The sequence below is a fragment of the Mustela erminea genome, chromosome 14 (genome assembly GCF_009829155.1).
Source record: "Mustela erminea isolate mMusErm1 chromosome 14, mMusErm1.Pri, whole genome shotgun sequence".
Lineage (NCBI taxonomy): Eukaryota > Metazoa > Chordata > Mammalia > Carnivora > Mustelidae > Mustela > Mustela erminea.
Window position 1 is genome coordinate 61451644 of NC_045627.1, and position 15300 is coordinate 61466943.

Sequence of the window (15300 nt, forward strand, 5' to 3'; positions counted from 1 at the left end):
TGCTGGGCGGGGAGCACCAGGAAGCCTCTGAGACAGGATCGGATTTGCATTTGGAAAGATCAGAGTGGAGGGGGCAGGGGCTGAAGCAGGGAGACCAGGTCAGTCTCTGCCAAGGTGGACACTGTCAGTGAGGTCTATTAGCACACAAGTTCCCATATAGTGGGGAGATGTCTTTGTGAGCAACAGGAACCCACTTAAATGGGTCACTGTCATGTTCCAATTTAGGAAGGTGTCATTCACTTCTCAGATGAAGAGCCCTGCATTTTGGCAGGCCACCTCCAAAATCTGATCTCCTCAGCCAATGAGAGAGACCCATCACCAAGCTGTCAGGTACAGCTGTGTAGGTTGTGCACTGCACAACTTAAGGGGTGCCATTCACAATTGGGCCCACCCACTAACTCATGCTCCACTCCAAGAGAAGAGGGTGCACACAGAGGGACTGAGCTGGCAGCCTCCTACAGGCCCCAAGGGGAAGCTCTGTCCTATTTCACTTCCCAGACCCCTAATCTAGGCAAGGCATGTGTCCAGTGCTGCCAGGGATAAGCAGAAACACTCACTCCTCAGAGTAACAGAAGGCTCCTCACAATGGGGGCTCACCCAACTACAGGGTGCCCTGAGTGTACTCTGTATAGACCAGTGCTGTGCACCTCAGACAGCGAGGGGCTTGGTGAACCTGGGGGGTGCGAGCAAGGGCACTGGGAAAAGAGATGAAGTAACATTTCCAAGAGAATGTTTGACGTTGCGTGGCATTTTGTAGATTCATGGACAACACCCGCCCCCCAAGTAAACCCTCCAGGGAAGGGAAATGGGGAGAGGTGGAGGAAAATGCTTTTTTCTTGTCTCCCGCCACAACTTGGGAGCACACTTGGGATGAAAGGCAAAAGGTGTGGCCGATGTCACAACTGGAGCTGAGAGTGGCAGCCCTTATCGGGAAGCTGAGTAGGGTTTAGGAGCACAGAACCCTGGGCCTCAGTGGGGAGGCAGGGCCAACACGAAGTCTGGGCCATGTCAGGTGAGTGCTGCAAAGAATGCTGGGAAAATCCCCTTCCTGGCAGGAGGGCCATCAGAGTTGCCAGGGGCAACAGCTCTGCCTGGATTCCCTCTACCTCTTCCCAGTTGCAGAGTGTCCACCAGTGAGGAAGGGGGAGCTGGACACAGCCTCCCCCTCCAGAGGGGCCCTGGCACAGGGGCGGGGGCACCCTGGACCCTGGGAGACTTGGCATGGCTACTCACAGCGAGTTCAGGGAGCGGAGGCCCTGGAAGGCGTCGGGCGCGATCTCTGCAATCTGGTTGTTGCTCAGGTCTCTACAAGGCGAGCAGGAGGGAAGATGGCTGAATCCCTTGGCAGCCACCAAGCCCTGCTTGGCCCCTCCTCCCATGTGCCACAGGAGGGCAGGCATTTCTTTGACATTAGAGAAATAAAGAGGCCAGTTCTGCCATCCACCTGAAAAGCCCCTGGCCACTGTTTCCCTGTGCAGGCTGAGGCTCGTGCTCCAGCCTTGGTCTGTTCTTGAGGAAACTTTACCCCGCGCCCCAGCTGTGCCCTACATCTCCTCTCACATCCGCGACTGCTCCTAGGAGTGCCCCGCTGAGATGGGGGATGACAGTCAGCTCTGATCACCTGCCGGATTCGGCCTCAACAACCCCCCCCACACACCCCCACACCCCCACCCCCGGCGTGGGCCTCACGCTGACACTGTGAGGTCACGCCACCGCCGCCCTCCATGCTCACAGAAGAAGCTGGAGGCGGAGTCAAGACCTGCGCCATGGCCGTGGCCTGCCAGCCCTAGACCCTGCCCCCTGCCGCAGGCTGACTCCCAAGAAGCAGCAAGAGACACTCACATCCTCCGCAGCTTTCTGTAGGGAGAGAAGGCTCCTGGGGGGATGGACTTGATCCCATTCAGCTCCAGTCGGCTGCAGAGCGAGAACACAGAGGAAACCCGGGGTCCTGACTGTCACCTCCCAGACTTACCTGCCCAAACCAGACCCGTTGCCCCTGCTCCCATCCTCCATCTGGAGTAGACAGGTTGGCACGGGCAGAGGAGAAAGGAGCTGCTGTATTTGAGTCCCATGACCCCAGATTTTGTGGTCGAAAGGAGCCCACAAATCAGGCTACTACTGAGAAACCGACTCCAGCAGGCTCACCCCGCGGGGCTGGACAAATGGACCCCAGAGGGACACCCCCTCCCAACTCTCTAGAGCTGCCCAGCTTTGGGTGGAGGGCTCCGGTCAGCCGAGGCCAGTTGTCTCTCCTCCGTGTATAGGGAGGGGCGTCAGGCGAGCTGTTCACTGGGCCACCAGAGCCCAGTCTGGCCCCAGGGCCCACATCCCAGCACCCGCCCTGGCCCATACTCACATTTCCGTCATGGTCTCAGGCAGGTTGGCAGGGATGGCAGTGAGGCCCTTGCCGCGACAGTCCACAATGCCATTGCCGCAGGTGCACATGGCTGGGCAGGAGCCCGAGGAGAGGGTGCAGGAAAGCGATCGGCCTGCCTCCCCTTGGCCTGAGAAAATGGTGGGCGGTGACCTGGGGGCATCCCATGCCCGTGCCTCCACCCCCAGACATGGCGTCACGGGTGGGGACAGGGCAGACAGTGTTTCTCTGCATCCCGATAAACCGGAGGAGATCACTGAGATCGACCATGCAACTCTGCGGGCGCCCCGCACACAGCACGTGCTGGCTGAATGTTTGCCAAACTTGAATCTGAACCTAACTGTGCTGCCTGAGAGTGTGGTTCACACACGAGGAAATCCTGGCCCACGCTCTGAAGCTCCAGGTTCTAGTCCGTGTTGCCCAACACTCTGGAGCCTCAGTCTCCTCACTGGTCACCAGAGAATGGCAGGGACCCCATTTATCGTTCTGGGACACGTGCTGTGAGAAGGGTTGTACACGCAGTACCTCATTTAACCCATCGTGGCCATTTTACAGTTAAGAAAACTGAGTCCTTAATATTAATTAGTTTGTGGAAAACCACACAACACTGATAGGTGACAAAACCAGGATAAAGCATAGAGGCTGATATGTTTTTTAAATTGAAGTATAACACACTTGTCACCATCTTCAGTGTACAGCGGCTGAAGTTCTCAGAGGTGCTCCCACCGAACTGTCCCCAGACACAGAACATTTCTATTCCCCAAGAGGGCTCCCTTACGCCCCTATTTCAAGGCAGCTGCTATTCTGAGACCTGCCACCAAAGATCTGGCCTGCTGATCTGTGGACTTCAAATAAATGAAATCGTATTCAAATAAATGAAATTGTATCTGGCTCCTTCCGCTCGCTGCAAAACCTCTGACATTAGCCCACGTTGTTGTGCGTCTCAGCAGCTTGCCTCTGTCACTGCTGAGCAGTATTCTGTCGTACGGACAGACCGTAATTAGTCTATCTAGTCCCTTGCTGGTGGACATTTGGGTTGTCGCCAAATGTTAGCCAACTCTGGGCTAATACGAGAAAAGGCTGCCTTGAACATTCTCAGACATGTTTTTTGCGATGGGAGGTGATGGAAGGGGACAGGAGGTGATGGGCGAGGACAGGAGATGTGGGCAGTCCAGGGGTGGTGGGTAAGGACAGGAGGCGATGAGCAGAAAGTGATGGGCCAAGAGAGGAGGTCATGGGTGGACCGGATGTTAGTGCAGGGTGACGGGGGTCAGGGGAGGGAGCAAGACATGGGGGGTGGGGCGGGGAGCAGAAGGCAGGGGTTGGGCCGTGGAGAGTCCCAGCAGGGCTGGCACCCACCTGAGCAGCTGAACTCGCTCTTCTGGACCTCAGCCACATTGAGGCCACGCAGGCTGGCGGGCCCCGAGCACTGTGTGAAGAGCCCGATGGTTGGCCGCTGCCTCAGCCACTGTGAGAGCCAGGCCAGGTGGCAGTCGCAGAACAGGTGATTGGAGTGCAGGCGGCTGTCGGGAGAGAGGGCAGCTCGCAACCCACCCGCCTGGGGCCCCAGCCCCACAGTGGGAACCCCCTGCCAGGGAGTGGGGTGCTACACGTAGCCCCAGCCGCCCGCTCAGGCTCACAAGGGGTCACCGGCAGCAGCAAGATGCTTCCAGCGGCCACTGCCTCCCTCCCAGCTTGTTTGGGGCAGCCGCTGGCCTGAGTGTGACCAGAAATGATTCATCTTCCTGAGCTCACACAGACCCGCTGCCCAAAAGCACATAAGTCATTTTTAAACACAAAAACAAGTCACTTGTTTTCGGAGGAAAAATCAAATAGAAATGACATTCAACATCCATTTTAGGTCACTTCCCTCTCCCTTGGACTCCGACACCCCCACCCCCAGCCTGAGTGGATGACCCACCGCTGAGAACGCAAAGAAGAAGAGGGAGCTCTTTCTCCACCCCCTTCCCAGCCACCCCCAGCCCCGACTCGGCTGCCCAGGGGCTGACTCACAAGGTCCGCAGCTTGGGCATGTGGTTGAAGCTGGACACGGGGATGGTGGTGATGTTGTTGTTGTTCAAGGTCCTGGTCGGGGGGAAACCAGAGTCACTGGGCGTCTGGGCAGTAGGCCAGCCCTCAGGCTCTCACACCCAGATCCATGGTCCACCTTCCAGGGGAGCCAGCACCGGGCTGGATCCTGGGGAGTCCACCCCAGGAGGAGCGGGAAACACAGAGCTACCCTCCGAGGAAGGCCTGAGCTGGGACAGCGGTGATAAGGCAGCCGGGACAGGGAGCAGGAGGGCGAGGAGGGAGAGGCTGCCTGCCCGCAAGTGCGGGCTTGCACAGAGGCAGGCAGGGAGGCCTTTATACCTCTTGTGTCAGAAAGTCCTGGAAGACACAGACACTGCCCTGGGCTTGGTCGTGAGCAGGGTAAGCCTGGATCTTACACTACAGGCATGACCCTATAGTGTAAGTAGGTGTCCCCACCACCCTGGGTGCAGAGCCCAGGAGAGCAGAGAGTGTGGCCTCTGCTGTGGAGCTGGCACAGAATCGGGGGGGGGGGGGTTCCCACCCCGTGGGCTGCTCCCAGCCCCAGTCCAGGTGCCCGGCCCGGCTCCCGCGTTGCCAGGCTCTCCAGCCCCTCCACTCTTCCCTGGTTTCACTTACAGCACCTCCAGCCCCCGCAGGGCCCGGAAGGCCCCTTCCTCTATGCAGCTGATCTGGTTCTTGTCCAGCTGTCTGTGAAGCAAAAGAAAGTTGTGCAGGAAACCATGCTGCCTAGGGCAGGGGTGTCCCCACGTTTTGATCAAGGGCTCCGTTAATTTAAAACAAAGAGCCCTGGCCCCACCCAGTCCTTTGTTCAGGATATAGGCGTAGATCTAAATAGCAAATACTAACAAAAGCTTATATTCTGGGCGCCTGGGTGGCTCAGTGGGTTAAGCCGCTGCCTTCAGCTCAGGTCATGATCTCAGGGTCCTGGGATCGAGTCCCACATCGGGCTCTCTGCTTGGCAGGGAGCCTGCTTCCTCCTCTCTCTCTGCCTGCCTCTCTTCCTGCCTCTCTGCCTACTTATGATCTCTCTCTGTCAAATAAATAAATAAATAATCTTTAAAAAAAAAAAAAAAAAAAGCTTATATTCTTTCTTATTTCGTTAAAACAATAAATATAGGGGCTCCTGGGTGTCATGATCCCAGGGTCCTGGGATCGAGCCCTGTATGGGGCTCCCTGCTCAGTGGGGAGCCTGCTTCTCCTCTCCCACTCCCCCTGCTTGTGCTTGTGTTCCCTTTCTCACCTCTGTTAAATAAATAAATAAAATCTTTAAAAAAAAATAAATATTTAAAAAGTTATATCCTATTCCTCCACCTGACTTTGGATATCCTCCGGGGAGCAGGCGCCTGCCCCCCGGCCCATTTTGGAGACCACCGGAAAGTGCTGGCCGCTGGACGAGGAGACAACGTCTCCTAAGGGCAGCGGTAGCCAAGCCGTGGCCACCTGGAATGCCGCTTTTGGAATAAACTGAAGCTGTGACTGGGTCCCTGGGAAAGAAGGCAGTGCTCAGTTGTCTACCAGAGACGTGGGGGCAGGCAGTGACGAGCATGCTGGGCATTTGCCATTCCTGCCGCAGTCAGAGCTCGGGGAGGTGATAAGCGTGCACCGGGATAAATGTGAGTAGTAGGAAGAAACCATCACATTTAAATAGCACTTGAACAAGCCTGGGAGGTAAATATGATCGTCCCATTTTACAGAATGATATAGTGAAGCTCAGGGAAGTTAACGGACTGGCGGCCACTTCCACAGTACGTACCTGGAAGAGGAACTCACACCCGGCTCTCTCTCAGTCTACTCAAGGGCAAGCGCATGCGGACTGTGCCGTTCAAATGGACCATGAACTTCACCTAAACACCCACAGTTCATGGCACTCCTTTCTACCCAATCCCCAAAGGCGGCCTGTTTCCTTCGACCCCAGACTGTTCCAGAAGACCCTGCTGGCACAAGCCGTCTCAGGGCCCATACCAGCTCCTGAGCTGCCTGGACCACAGGGCTTGGGGAGAGGCACGGGGACCCTGCGAGGGGCAGCCCTCCAGCCCCTATACCCTTCTCCCTCCCAGGCCTGGACTCACAGATTTTTGAGGTCTGTAGCTCCACGAAAAGCTTTTCTGGGGATGGCCTGGATTGTGTTCTCACTCAGGTCCCTGAGAGGATAAAGCCAGAGGGAGAAGAACACTGGTCAGAAGAGATTTCTCTGGAGTGCCCCGATGAGTCAGGGAGGCCGGGATGGCCCGATGGTGCTCCCGCATCCGGAAGAGTGCTGGGCACCCAAAGGCCAGCTCGGGGAGCATCTGTTGAATGAATGAAGGAAGGAAGGAAGGAATGGTGGAGCTGGAGAGAGGCGCCCTGCTCTGGAGGGAGGTTTGTCCCCCACTACCTCCCCTCTCTGCACAGAGGTGGTTGCAGCTGGAGGGACGAGCCTGGGGCAGCCGTGACTGACTTCGCCAGACCCCAGCCCTGCCCACAGACCCCCCCAGAGGTCAGCTCAGCTCCCAGGGCATCATCCAGCTCTAGGAAGGAGCAGGCACAGGAGGGGTTCCTTGATGAGCTCCTAGCTACCTGACACCTGTGGTAACCCACCCACGACCCACTCTCTGTTTCACTGATAAGGAACCAGGACTTGGGAGGAAGGCACCGCGGGGAACCCGGCCAGTATGTGGTAGAATCAGGTCATGAAGTCCGGCCTGGGTCCCGTGCTCTCAGGCCTGCCGTCTGTCGAACCACCTCCGAGAGTCTGAGCCCACGCTGGAGTCGGCCCCATGCAGCCTCTCCCTCATGCTGGTGGGGGTCACGGGGCTGCCTCCCTGTCCCACAGCCCGGATAGCAGGGGTCACCGAGGACATTAGTCTCCACATTATCAATGCCCTGATGGGAGGGAAGAGGAACCGCAGGGACTGAAAATTCCTGGCCCCTGCAAGCCCAGAGCAGCTTCTGGACACCTCCTCTGGCCCCACGGGAAGACAGGGCCTCAGGCACCTGCCCACCAGCCTCTCCCTTCCCCTCTCAGCATCCTTCCTATAGACTTTCACAAAGGCCCTTTTTCAGGGCAGCTTTTGCTTGCCACAGTGGTAGGCTCAGCTGTCACTATGTCCCAAGCATGTCCCCCAGGCCAGCACTGCCTAGCATGTCACATATGGAAACTCACTTGACTGTGGTACTAACCACGGAGCAAACACTCTTACTTTCCCCTTTTCCAAAGGAGAAAAGGGAGGCGCAGAGAAATCCAAGGGAACACAGCTGGTGAGTGGTGGCTCCAGAACCCGAACCCAGGCAGTGAAGGTCCCAGAGCTAACCCTTTGCACAGCTGCCCCAGGAGCAGGAACTAGAAGTCGGGGGATGGACGCCCTCCCCTATTCTGCAGAGGAGAGAGTTGAGCTCCAAGAAGTGAGGCAATCTGCCCAAGGTTAAAGCAGGATGGGTCCCAGGCGGTGTACAGGACAGCCAACCTCAAATGTGCCCTCAGGGTCCTTGAGCTGGACAGCTGGGGGCTGACCTGACGTGGGATCCAATGCTGGGCAATTCCACAGACCCTCAGCCCCTACTGGGCTAGGCCTACAGGGTTTTGACCATGACCTTCCTTTCAGCCATTCACCCCACAGGCCTTAGGTTTCCCTGCCAGCCCCAAGAACATGGCCTACAGGGCCCCCCGGCACACAGTCCCTGGGCTGTGAGGGCACCACCCCACCATCCGGGTCTTCCTGCTGATAGACTGAAACAGAAGCACGATGTAGCAGAGTGCACAGTCCCTGAACTCAGAAAGGCCATTCTGATCCCAGCCCCCTGGCCTCCTGGCTGTGCATCTGGAGGTCGGACCCCTTTCCCTCCTGAGCCACAGCATCCTTGTGAGCCAAGTGCAGATAGGAGCCTGGCAAAGACAGTCCCCCAGGTCCCCCAACCCTATCCCCTCAGGATAGCCTATGATCTCTCTCCCCTGCAAACCCTAGCCTCTCCTCTTCCCCCAGCCCCTAAGTGGCCCCAGGCACCTGTGGTCTGAAGCCTTCATCAGCAGTAGCAGCCTGCGCCCTGTTCTCTCCCTCCTGGAAGGAAAGCATCTCAAGCCTGTGACACAGACACTTCTCTCCTCCAAAACGATATCATTTTCCATTACAGCTCGGGCCCTACTTCACTACAGGCTGTCTCTGTCCCTTAATGCAACAGTCACTTCACATTGGACTCCCACCTCCAGCCAGGTGGCAGTGGGTTTTGGGAGACGCTGGTGCCCACCTTCCCCCACCCGACAGGCGGGTCTTCTGGCTCCTTCCAAGGGGCTGTGATCTCAGCTGTCTGCAAGCATCTCAGGCACCTCTGTTTAGTCCGTCCCTGTTCCCAGAGACACTCTTCACATCTATCAACAGGCTGCTCCCAGAACTGCCCCCACACCCCACCCCACATTACCTGGCCAGCTGCCCCTGGTGTCCCCACCCTGTGCTACCTGCCACCCTGCCCCCAGCACTCCCAGCCAGCACAACCGCTTCCCCCTTTCTCCACAATTCCCAGCAGCTCCTCGGTCTTGAGAGGACAGGAGAGCTCTTGAGCCGTTCCTTATCTGCTAATCCTGTTGTCACCTCTTCCTTGCCTGGAGACAGCACCTTGGTGGCTCTGTCCCCTGCCCAGTTTCCGTCATGCAGGTAATTGCTCCAAGGAAGGTACGTACACCCTGTACTGGCCTGGGCCTACTGTCCCCCTGTTTCGTGACCTTGATCTCTCCCTCTTCTTAAGTAGATGTTCGCACTAGGCAGGGTGGTCTGATGCATAAACTTCTGACTTGGGAGCAAGGGCTGCGCGGGCCACACAGGGAAATGAGAGATCGCTGGCTCGCAGGGGCTCACAGGCACATAGTCACACGGGTTCCCTCCTCACACTCTCTGAGAAGACAGCCGCTGTGTCAACGACACTCAAGCAGCTCTCTGGAGAAACCCGCATGGAGAGAACCAACAGCCTCCTGCCAATGGCCAGCACTGGCTTCCAGCAATGTCCATCAGTCATCAAGGAAACAGATTACCCAGCCCCAGTCAAGCTTCTGGACTCTGCACTGATGCGCCCCCCCAGAATTCAGACCCTGAAATCCTAACGCTCAGTGTGACGGTGTTGGGAAGTGGGGCCTCGGGGAGTGCTTAGGTCCTGGGGTGGAGCCCCCGTGAACAGGATGAACGGCCTCCCCAGAGAGGTCTGAGACGGGAGGGCACAGCAATGAGCCAGGAAGTGGGACCTCGCCAACGCCAGCCTGCAGGCACCGCGACCCGGGACTTCCCAACCTCCACAACGGTGAGGAACAAATAGTGCCTGTTTATAAACTACTCAGTTTATGGTATTTCTGTTACAGTAACCGGAATTGACTAAGCTACAGCCCCAGTCAACGTCTTACCGGCAACCTTGTCCAAGACCTTCCAGCCACCTACAGAAACTGTGAGACAGTACATGTTTGCTGTTCTTTTCAGCCACTGTGTTTCAAAGTTCGACAGTCAATGACTAACGCAGGACTACTTTGGGAGGATGGTCCAAGAGAGAGGCCTGGATGCGGTGCTGGAGAGCCTGCTCTGACTGCTCTGACAACGGCCCCTGAGAACCTCTGAGGAAGGCAGGGTCACACTCAGACTTGATGTGAATGAGCCCAAGTATGCTCACAATGTGGCCCCATTGCTATGCACTTTGGGCCTCAGTTTTCTTGTCTGTCAAATGCACAGACTGAACCAGAAAATCTCTTCCTCCCCTCACCCCCAACACAATCCCACCACATGCTGACTCCCCCAAGCCACGGCAAGCCACACTGCTCCCACACAGCAAGTTTGGTTCCTAGAGCATCTGAGATCCCAGGGGGAGGGGGGGAGGGGAGGGAAGGGGAGCCCATCGCTGACAGCACACTTGCTGAGAAAGGCAGGATAAGAGAAGACAGACACAGCCATCCACTTTCTCCTCCCCACAGGGAGCCAGGGAGAACAAAGCATGGATGGTGAGGGCAAGACAAGGCAGGGAGGGGCAGGGGCCTGGAGACTTCTATAGAGTCAGGACTATGGAGGGCGCACAGGAGGTGGGCAACTCCAGCGGAACAGTCATCTGGGCCCCAGCTGGCCGCTGACCCTCCAGCCAAGCCGGGGAGGGAACTCTGGGCTGGCTACTCACATCCACTATCCTGTTTAATCCCCACCACCACCCTACAAGGAAGGTTTTTTTATTTGTATCGATTAGTTTATTGATTTAAGCCAACCTTGTTTCAGAAAGGCTTTAAAGTGGCTTATAGGGATTTACAAAACAGCAAGAAAGCAAGAGTGAAAAGTGGGGCAAAGAGAAGAAAAATCAATGGCAGAGACGAAGAACAAGGCAGGGTGTCACCCATGCACATCCGCCGGGTCCGGGGCAAAGCACGGGCTCTGGGCTCTCTGAGAGCTGAGGGAACAGGGGGTGGGGACTCGTCCCTTAGCAGTGTCCCCAGTATACGTATAAATTCAGTTTCTTAGGAGGAGTGCTGCTCAGGGTACTAAGATGAGACAAGAATTCTCCAGGGATCCTTATAAAAAATGACAGTGTGGCCTAATCAATGATACTAGACCCTTATAATAAATGGGTTTCAAGTGTCTGGTTCTTATATTAGTATTGCATCAAAGTACAATTCAGGAAATGCAATTCTATAAGGACTCACACAGGGAGCTAAGTAGGGAAGGAAGGGGCAGAATAGTCCGTGCGAAGGCAGGAGGCCTAATCGAGGCTGGCACCACCCAGGAGTGGGGAGGTTTGCCTAGAGTAGAAAGTGCCAGCAACAGGCCAGAGAAGAGGACAGCTTACAGAGGTATTTGATCCAATGGCCTTTTAGACACTGCTCGGGAGCCCCAGAGCTTACGGAGGAAACATGCTGTCCCCAGGGCAGGTAGGAGAGGTGACACCAAGAGCCCATCCAGGAGGTGAGGGTGCAGGTGCAGGTGCAGCGGTGGGTGCAGAGGGGCCCAGGGCCAGCCCCCAGGAGCAAGCCCCTCCCACAGGAAGGAAAGGGAACTTAAGGGAACTTGGGACCCCGGAAGAAGCCAGCCTCTAGACCTGAGGAAAGGGTGGGCCTTAAAAGCCTGGGGAAAAGGCAGTATGCCTGAGGCACAGGAGGTGCTGGAAAGAGCCAGAACTCTGGGAGGAGTGGATCTGGGTTCCAAGTCCGCTGGTACCACTAATCAACTGGGCCCCTGGAAGGTAGGTGCTGAGTCCTTAAGTGTCCCTACTTATAAAATGGAGATAAAAACATCACATGGTGGTGGGGGCACCTGGGTGGCTCAGTGGGTTAAAGCCTCTGTCCTCGGCTCAGGTCATGAACCCAGGGTCCTGGGATGGAGCCCGGCATCAGACTCTCTGCTCAGCGGGAAGCCTGTTTCCCCCTCTCTCTCTGCCTGCCTCTCTGCCTACTTGTGGTCTCTGTCAAATAAAAAAATTTTTTAATCTTTAAAAGAATACAATAAAAAAAACCAAAAACAACACCCACGAGTTTGGAGAAGATGAGTTCTTGCGATTTCGCTTCTGTCCTAGAACCTCCATGGCAGTACTTCAGAAAGCAGGCTTCTGTCCCTGGTCCAACATAGTGGGCCAGTCCCTTTCCCGAGGGTCTGACTGTTGTCCCCAGTTTGCTCACTAGGGGGCACCAGAAGCCTGCCCTGGCCTCCAAGGCCTTGGCCACTGCTCAGACCCAAACAAAGCTATTCTCAAGGTTTTTTTGCCCCAGTTGACCTCCTATGTCACAAATTGTCTTGTCTTTCCCAGTCCTCTTTGAAGTAATGTTTCTCCCTCCATTTTGCCTACATCTTGTGTTTTTGCTGTACCTTCATCCCACAGTGACCTTGTCACAGACCCAAAGGTGAACATGGTCAGGGCAGAATGAGATACACTGAGACAGGGAGGGTGCCGGAGCTGGAGAGACAAACCCAGACTGGGAGCCGCTGGTGGCCGGACCCTGGCCAGGGGGAAGCAGAGGGGGCAGAGCCACGGGGCAGATAGGCGCACGGAAGGAAGTCCCAGGCAGGACAGTGAAAGGCAGACTGGAGAGCAAGGACATAGCAGCCAGACAAGAGTCAGCCTGGGGAGATAAACAGAGGCCTGGGGCCAGATTCTAAGGGTGAGGATGAGGTCTTGGGCTTTGACAAGCTCCCCGGTGATACGGGTACTGCTGGCCCAGGAAGCACACACTGAGAGGCAGCGTGTGGACAGGAGAAAGCCCACAGCAGAAGGTCCTCATAGAGATGGGTTCAGTAAGCCCTGGCTTAGCCACTTAAATCACATGGTCTCGGGCAAGTCACTTTAAACTCTCTGGCCTCGGTGTTCTCATCTGCAAAATGGGGTGGGGATGAGAAGTGGCACTGACTTTGCAGGATCTGATGTGACAGGTGCTGTGGTCTGTCATCCCTGCCTATTACTCCACTTATGCTGTCATTCCTTCAGTTCCTCAAATCCCTCCTGCCACAGGACCTTTGCAGTCGCTACTCCTCTGCCTAGAATATTCTTCCTCTACCCTTTACCCAGTAAACTCCTACTCATCCTTCATATCTCAGTCTATAGACACTTCCCCTGACTGCTCCCTCTGCTTCAGACTCCTAAGACCCCATGCTTTTCCTTCTTAGCTCTAAACCAGGTTTATAATGAAATATTAGTATACCGAATAAGAATACTGACTTCGGGTTAACATCCTTCTCTCACTCCAGACCATCATCATCTCTCTCTCTCTCTCTGTCTTTTTTGGCCCAGACCATTCTCTCTTGAAAGAACTGTCTCCCGTGCTCCCTACAGTATCGCCGGACCTAGAACATTGCAGGAGCTCACTAATTTTTAACTGAACTGAACTAATGCGGATGTGATGTAGGAAAGATGTTATTAGGGTTCAAAGCTGACAGCCAAGAAAGAATTCTTGAGATGTCTTTGGTGAGAAAAGAGTGATTTTTTAAAGCAAGGGGACAGGACCCATGGGCAGGAAGAGCTGCCCCAGGGTCATGAGGAGTGACCCATTATATACTTTCAAGTTGTGAGGGGCTTAGGAACGGTGTAAGTCTCTAAGAAATTGTGGAAACAAGGTTTCCAGGGGGCTAGCTATTGTTGGGAAAAGGTCATTTATTACTGTCTTAATAAAACCTTGGTCATGAAACCCTTCAGATGTATATCGGTGGGTCATATGCTTGGGGGATGGTTGCCAACATGTACCTTGGGAAGATTCCAAAGGAATTTTTAGTTAAGGTAGACTTTCGGGAGCTTGAGGGGGTGGGGGTCAGGCTAAGATTGCCTTTTGCCCTTTGCAAAGTCTTAACATTGAGGTGCTTAAGTCCCTAGAGGAATGTCACTCTGCTTTAGAACTTATCAGTGGGCTCTAGGTAGTAAAGAAATTTAATAATTTTTCTTCTGTTTTTGTTTCCCATATTAGATGTATGTTCTCTCACTGTGATCCATCTGCATTTTTCTGGCCAAAACAAGGAAGAGTGACTGAGAGCGGAGCTGGCTAACGTGGCCTCAGCAGACCCAGCAGGAGCTCAGAAACAGAGAGGAGGTGCTGGAGAAGCACTGGTCACTCTTGTTTTCCTATCAGCCCTGTCCTTCCCTTCACGTACCCTCATGGAGCCTTAGTAACTGAACACCCTTGGGTAGTTCTGAGCTGGCGCCAGCAACATGAGCCGGGAGGCCTGGGCAGCATTGGAGGAAGGTGACTCCGGTGGGACCCCACAAGATAGAGAGGGAGCTGGAGTCGCTAAGAGTCCACCTGGGCTGGGTGGGGAGCTCCAGTTGAGAGTCCTGAGGCCAAGAGCCTCACGGTCTGAACCCCACCACCCAATATCAAGGGCGCTGAGAGGCAACCGTCTGCCAACTGCAGCACCCCCCAGTCTGGGAACACCCCCAGAGACCCAGGCCTGCCTGGCCCCTTTCTGTGAAGAGAAGGGGTCAGCCAGGCCCACACCCCGACTTGGGTGCTATCCCAGTGGCCCCCTCCTCCCACATACTCTGCCAATCCCTCCAGCTTCTGCCAGGGCTGGGGAAAGCAGGGCCTAGGAAGCCGAGGTCAGGACCCCATGTTCTTGCTGCTAATCCCCCTTCACGCTCTAACCAGATTGGGCCCTGCTGGCAGACCGGCCTCAGAGGGGATCAGCAGGGGGGCCTCAGAGGGGATCAGCAGGGGGCCCAGCCGGGGACTGCTGGGCACCAGCCAAGGCCAGACTCGGCCCTAGGATCCCTGCCGCCAGCTTGCCAAGCCCACTGCAGAGCTCAGGACCCGCTCTGTCTGCCTCTCAAGCCACAAGGAAGCTCCAGGCAGCCCGGGCCTGTCCCCTTGCCCTCAGAGCCTGACTGGTGACCCAAAGCCCACCCAATTAGCGGCCTAGAGGGGAAGGAAACAGGTCACCTCAACCAGGTCTTTCTTGTTGGGAGACTGTCAGGGAAGGACCTGAGCCTGGGAATGGACAGCCAGCCATGGACCCATTGTGGGGACTCACACAAGTTTCCCAACCCCTAGAGGCTCCTTGGCTGTCAAGCAGGAGTCATCACGGGCTTGGGGCGTCACTGACGCTGTGTGCAGGGCTCTCAGCCAGGCCTGGAGCCATCAGCTGCCACACCTGGCACTGGAGGGAGGGGTGGGGAGGTCAGGATTGGAAAATCCAGGACAGGAAATCCGGAGGCTGAGACTTGAGACCAGTTCTGCCCTCAGCCCCCTTGGCAATTGGGGATGAGACCTACAGTCAGCTCCCAGCCCCTCAGGCTCCCCATCCAACAACACGACCCTCCCAGCAAAATGGGTGTGTGACTGCGGGGCTTGGCGGGTGGGGGCTGGCTCCCACAGCTACTGCTAGTGTGGTGTCCCCCCCCCCCCCCCGTTACCCCCTGGCTCATGCCCACATCCCACCCTGGGCAGCTCAGTGCCTGGGCTGGCCACA

General features: G+C 56.0%; 1 protein-coding gene across 3 annotated transcripts in view; it reads right to left on the minus strand.

Annotated features, from left to right (window-relative positions):
* The window catches only part of SLIT1 (slit guidance ligand 1), a 168582-nt gene that overhangs the window by 48144 nt on the left and 105138 nt on the right, over positions 1-15300 (minus strand). For all 3 annotated transcript variants that reach the window (XM_032313091.1, XM_032313090.1, XM_032313092.1), the window contains exons 5-11: positions 6496-6567; positions 5042-5113; positions 4388-4459; positions 3734-3897; positions 2357-2504; positions 1843-1914; positions 1234-1305 (exon numbers count right to left, since the gene is read on the minus strand). In XM_032313091.1, the coding sequence (XP_032168982.1) occupies positions 1234-1305; positions 1843-1914; positions 2357-2504; positions 3734-3897; positions 4388-4459; positions 5042-5113; positions 6496-6567 (672 nt within the window). The remainder of the gene's footprint in view (positions 1-1233; positions 1306-1842; positions 1915-2356; positions 2505-3733; positions 3898-4387; positions 4460-5041; positions 5114-6495; positions 6568-15300) is intronic.